Source organism: Cervus elaphus, chromosome 9 (genome assembly GCF_910594005.1).
Source record: "Cervus elaphus chromosome 9, mCerEla1.1, whole genome shotgun sequence".
Taxonomy (NCBI): domain Eukaryota; kingdom Metazoa; phylum Chordata; class Mammalia; order Artiodactyla; family Cervidae; genus Cervus; species Cervus elaphus.
The window spans coordinates 12,720,434-12,726,236 of record NC_057823.1 but is presented as its reverse complement, the minus strand read 5'-3'; the positions used below and the strand labels follow the sequence as shown (position 1 = coordinate 12,726,236).

At 37.6% G+C, this 5,803-nt stretch overlaps 1 protein-coding gene across 1 annotated transcript; it reads right to left on the bottom strand.

Annotated features, from left to right (window-relative positions):
* Positions 1–3,571: 3,571 nt before the first annotated feature.
* Positions 3,572–4,549, bottom strand: LOC122699150 (olfactory receptor-like protein OLF4). The gene has a single exon (XM_043910725.1). The coding sequence runs from the start codon at positions 4,547–4,549 to the stop codon at positions 3,572–3,574; it is 978 nt and encodes a 325-aa protein (XP_043766660.1).
* Positions 4,550–5,803: the final 1,254 nt, after the last annotated feature.

The following is a 5,803-nucleotide window of genomic DNA, read 5'->3' as shown; positions in this document are numbered from 1 at the left end:
GCCTATGTTTTCCTTTAAGAGTTGGTGATGGACAGGGAAGCCTGGCGTGATGCAGTCCATGGGGTCACAGACATGACTGGGCAACTGAACTTAATTGAAAGATCAACACTGTGAAGGTGAGAAAATTTATTCCAGAGTAGCATTTCTTTAAATTCACTCTTCCTAAAAATTACCAAGGATTATAGTTTAAGTTCAAATTATTTTTCAGCAGGTCTGATCAAGGGCACACAGACCCTTCATTTCTAACAAGATGCTAAGTGTTGATGCTTCAGGTCCTCAACTGTGGATCACAGTTTGGGTAGCGAATAAGCGGTCCTATGTTAGATTCAGTTATAAATAGACTTAGGTATTCAACAAAATCTTCCTTGTATGTCATTTTGAAAACAATTCAGCGTGTCTTTTGTTTGTTTTCTTTTATTTTCTGGCCACATGGCATGTGAGACCTTAGTTCCCCAACCAGGGATAGAACCCAGTGTCTCCTGCATTGTAAGCACAGATCCTTAACCACTGGACCACCAGGGAAGTCCCTTCCATGTATGTAATTTTGAAAGATAAGATTTTCACTCATTTTTATAGGTAGCTATAAAGTTTTTGTTGATTTTTATAGAAATATTCTTAAGTGACATAAAATAATTTCTATTAGAAAAAGACTTTGCAGTAGGCAGAATAAGATCCTCCAAAGGATGTCCACATGCTAAAAACTTTGGAATATCATACCTTACATAGCTGGCTTAATTACAATAGCTGATGAAATACAGTTGATCTTGATGTAGGAATATTAGCACAGATATCCAGTTTGGACTCATATAATCACAATAGATTTTCTAAATGTGAAAGAGAAAGGAAGAAGAATTGGAGTCAGACATTTAAAATTGTGGGCATCTGGATTTGAAGACAGAGGAAGGACCATGAGTTAAGCGATGCTGGTGACCACTAGAAGTAAAATATTAACAAGATATTGGGTGCATTCTCTCTGGAGCATCCAGAAAGATCACAGTCTTGAAAACATCTATGAGACTTCAGGCTTTTTGTCTCATAGAACTTTATGATAGGTACTCCTTCTAACTTGCTAGTGTTGTAATTTGTTAAAGAAGCAATAGGAATCTAATATAGATAATTGCCCAATCATATGCTGCTCCTGCTAACCTATTATATCTCAGTTGGTAAAGAATCTACCTGCAATGCAGGATACCCGGGTTCAATTCCTAGGTTGGGATAATCCCTTGGAGAAGGGAATGGCAACACACTCCTGTATTCTTGCCTGGTGAATTCCATGGAAAAACCATGCGTGGAGTTAAGAATTAAAATTTTCTGGCTGTGCATTGTTAAGGGTAGTATGTTAATCACACAAAAATTGGTGAGAGACAACTCCTCTAACTGGGAGAGAAGCAAAGTGGCATATATGGATTTAAGAACAGTGAAATTTAAATATAGTAATTAACAGTTGAGAAATCCAGTTTTGTTTGTTTTTCTTATAAAGTCTATTGTTCAGTCACTAAGTCATGTCCAACTCTTTGCAACGCCATGGACTGAAGCATGCCAGGCTTCCCTGTCCTTCGCCATCTCCCAGATCTTGCTCAAATTCATGTCCATTGAGTCAATGATGGAATCCAACCATCTCATCCTCTGCCACCTTCTTCTCATTTTACCTTCAATCTTTCCCAGCATCACGGTCTTTTCCAATGAGTTGACTCTTTGTATCAAGCGGCCAAAGTATTGTTGCTTCAGCCTCATCATCAGGGTTGATTTCCTGTAGGACTGACTGGTTTGATCTCCTTTCAGATCAAGGGACTCTCAAGAGTCTTCTCCAGCACCACAGTTGGATATCATCAATTCTTTGGTGCTCAGCCTTTTTTATGGTCCAACTCTCATCTAATCACCATCCATGATAAACTAAAGAATAACCTACTTACATAAAAGTAAGAAATTGACATAAAGTTGTTCAAGACAGAAGACCACTACAACTGCACACATCATCGTGGAGGAGCCCTTAAAACACAAAATAGAGCCTGACGGCTGACAGTAGACCCCTGAGGAGACAATCATAACTCAGATCAACTCCCCACCACAGAAACTCATTAGATAAAAGATCCATTACACTAAATCATTGCTTTTAGGATGATGTGCTATGTTGCAACAGCTAACTAATGCTATAGTCCAAGTGAATAGAACTGAAGGAAAGGCAATTGTTGTAATACATGAATAGCATTCATGATTATTATTCAAGTTTATGTCATACAATTTTATTAAAAAGGGATTCCATTTAGGTTTCCTTGTAGGTAAGCAAGAAAGGTTAAAAGTATATGCCTATTTGTGATAAACTTGTGCCTTTGTCACAGGACTAGATGGGAATTTAAATCTAGAGAGCCATAATTTGGAGATATAGATCATATATATAATATCATATATATCATGTACATCATATAAATATGGTATTTAAGTTATTCATTCACAACTCTTTTATTGGTTATGACAGAAATGGAATGGGGGAAATATTTCATCTAGAGAAATGGAAGGAGTCATTTAATTGTAGGCAACAATGGAAGTTTTCAAACAGAATGATATAATTACACCAAAAAAACTTTCACCTCAATGATAAACCCCTTTACAAACAGACACTAAACCACATACATCAATAAGTAAACGGACACCATGAAAAAATCGCTTGCAAAGATATAATCTGACACAAATTTTTGCTGCTGCTATTGCTGCTAAGTCACTTCAGTCGTGTCCGACTCTGTGCGACCCCATAGACGTCAGCCCACCAGGCTCTCCCGCCCCTGGGATTCTCCAGGCGAGAACACTGGAGTGGGTTGCCATTTCCTTCTCCAGTATTTTTTGTTACATCATACTTAAGACCTTCTCTGACTCTAGGTCTTATTATGTCAAGCTCTTTATTGAAATCTTTGTTTCACATAGATGTCAATTAGAGACATGCATTTGATGCTCAGTTTTACCAGTAACTCCAGAAAGCAATGTGGACACTGAGCTATTAATAAATAGAGAATAGTACACTGTTAGGGAGTAAAATCAGATGACCACTTATGAAATACAGTATCTGTTAACATCTACATTTTTGGAAAGAGCAGTTATGGTAGTGACTTTCCAAGGTATGAAGAACTAAAACATGATAGACTGTAGTTTCATATTTTACTCTCCTATGAAATTATGTAATTGGTTTGGTTTCCAAATTAGTTTTTTTTTTCCATAGAAGGAGCAAAATTCATGATTATTCTTTTAGTAAAAAGAAAGAAAAATTACTCAGTATATAGTATATCATTTCAGAAGAATTTATTCTTAAGAAATGTGTGAAGTCTTATGAGATAAATGGGAATTTACATATATGTTTCACATGAGATTTTGAATCAATTTGAGAGAGCAGAAAAGTGACAAAAGAAAAAACTTAGATAACAGAGAACAGAAAAGTTAATAAAGTATGTTTTAAAAATTGTATAGAGAAGTTGAAATCAAAGAAATGGAAATATCAGGTAATAAATTGAAGAAACTTTTGCTATTATCACAATCTAATCAAAGAATCACGGATCTGCCTACGAGGCTTTGGGCCCTTCTATCATGGGAAGTTCTTCAGCCCAAGGCCAAAGGGCTCTTTTATAAATGTTTCCATTCCAAAAAAAAAAAAAAATTTTAGAGCCCTCTTTATGTCTTTATTTCTCAAACTGTAGATGAAGGGGTTCAGCATGGGTGTGACCACAGTGTACATCACTGAGGCAATTGCGCTTGCATGTGAGCTGTGGATAGCAGCAGAGCTAAGGTACACTCCTAAGGCCAAGCAATAAAATAAGGAGACAACCAAGAGGTGAGATGCACAGGTGGAGAATGCTTTATACTTCCCCTGAGCAGATGAGATTCCACAGATAGAGGACAATATCTTAGAGTAAGAGTAAATGATACCAGTAAGGGGAACACCCCCTTGAATTACAGATCCAAAATACACCATTACGTTGTTGAGAAAGGGGTCAGAACAGGCAAGTTGGATCAGCCATGTGATTTCACAGAAAAAGTGGTGGATTTCCAAGTCTGAGCAGAATGACAGTTGCGACATCACTAAGCTGTGTAACAAGGAAAACAGGGCACTCATGATCCAGGACACCAGGAGGAGCAGCCCACAGACCCAGGGGTTCATGATGACTGTATACTGCAGGGGGTGACAGATGGCCACATACCAGTCATAGGCCATCACAGTCAGGAGGAAGTCATCTAATCCTGCAAAGAGTAAGTAAAAATATACCTGGACGATGCAGCCTTCATAGGTGATTACTTTCCTCTGTGTCTGAGTGCTTTGCAGCATCTTTGGGATGGTGGTGGAGGTGAAGAAGATGTCTACAAAGGACAGGTTGGAGAGGAAGAAGTACATGGGAGTGTGGAGGTGGGAGTCTGAGCTGATGGCCAAGATGATGAGCAGGTTTCCAAACACAGTGATCAGGTATATGGAGAGGAAAAGCCCAAATATGATGGGCTGCAGTTCTGTTTCCTCTGAGAATCCCAGAAGGTGAAATTCTGAAATTTGAGTCTTGTTCTCTGGTTCCATGTGATGGATGTGACTATTGGGGAAAAAATATATATATAACATGATAATTTTTACTAAAACTGACATTACTCAAATAGCTAAAATACTGTGATCTCCATTTTGATGACAAAAAATTGATGTTAATATGTTCTATGTAGATAAATTCTCCTTGAGGGTATACCTCATTTCACCTCTAACTCAAAATTTTTGTCCCATTTGAGCATATTTCCAAGCAGTTCACATTTTACAGTTTTATTGAGAAACATATTGAGAACATACATATTCTAAGTACCTATAAGAGATAAATATGTGCACATATATGGGATAAAATATATCTACATTTTAGACATATTTAAAAACAAATCTCTCACAATCCAAGGATAGTGAAGAATTATATTCAAATAAACATATAATATGCTAGAAGGTGACAGATGTATGAAGAAAACAGAAACATGTGTAAAGGAGAGAGTAGCAGGAGACATTATTTTATGCTGAGTGTTCAAGCAAGGGCTGAAAACAAGGATTTATTTGAAGAAACATTAAGAAAGGAAGAGAAGGACCTAGTGTGATGCTAAGAGAAGGCACTCACTAGAGTGAAAGCAGAGGGAACAATCACTGCAAAGGACCTGAGGAAGATGCTGGTTCCACATTTTCAGATCCAAACAAGGAAGCCAGTGGGAGAGAGGAATGAGTAAAAGGAGAAGTGATTAAAGATGGATGAATCACAAGCTGGAATTAAGATTGCCAGGAAAAATACCAATAACCTCAGATATGCAGATGACACCACCCTTATGGCAGAAAGTAAGGAGGAAATAAAGAGCCTCTTGATGAAGGTGAAGGAGGAGGGTGAAAAGGCTGGCTTAAAACTCAACATTTAAAAAACTAAAATCATGGCATCTGGACCTATCACTTCCTGGAAAATAGATGGGGAAACAGTGGAAACAGTGAAAGACTTTATTTTCTTGTGTTTCAAAAATCACTGTGGACAGTGATTGCGACTATGAAATAAAAGATGCTTGCTCTTCAGGAAAAACACTATGAAAAACATAGTGTATTAAAAAGTAGAGACATCACTTTGCCAACAAAATTCCATATAGTCAAAGCTATTGTTTTTCCAGTAGTCATGTATAGATGTGAGAGCTGGACCATAAGGAAGACTGAGCGTCTAAGAATGGATGCTTCTGAACTGTGGTGTTGGGTAAGACTCTTGAGAATCCCTTGCATGGCAAGGAGATCAAGCCACTCAATCCCAAAGGAAATCAACCTTGAATATCC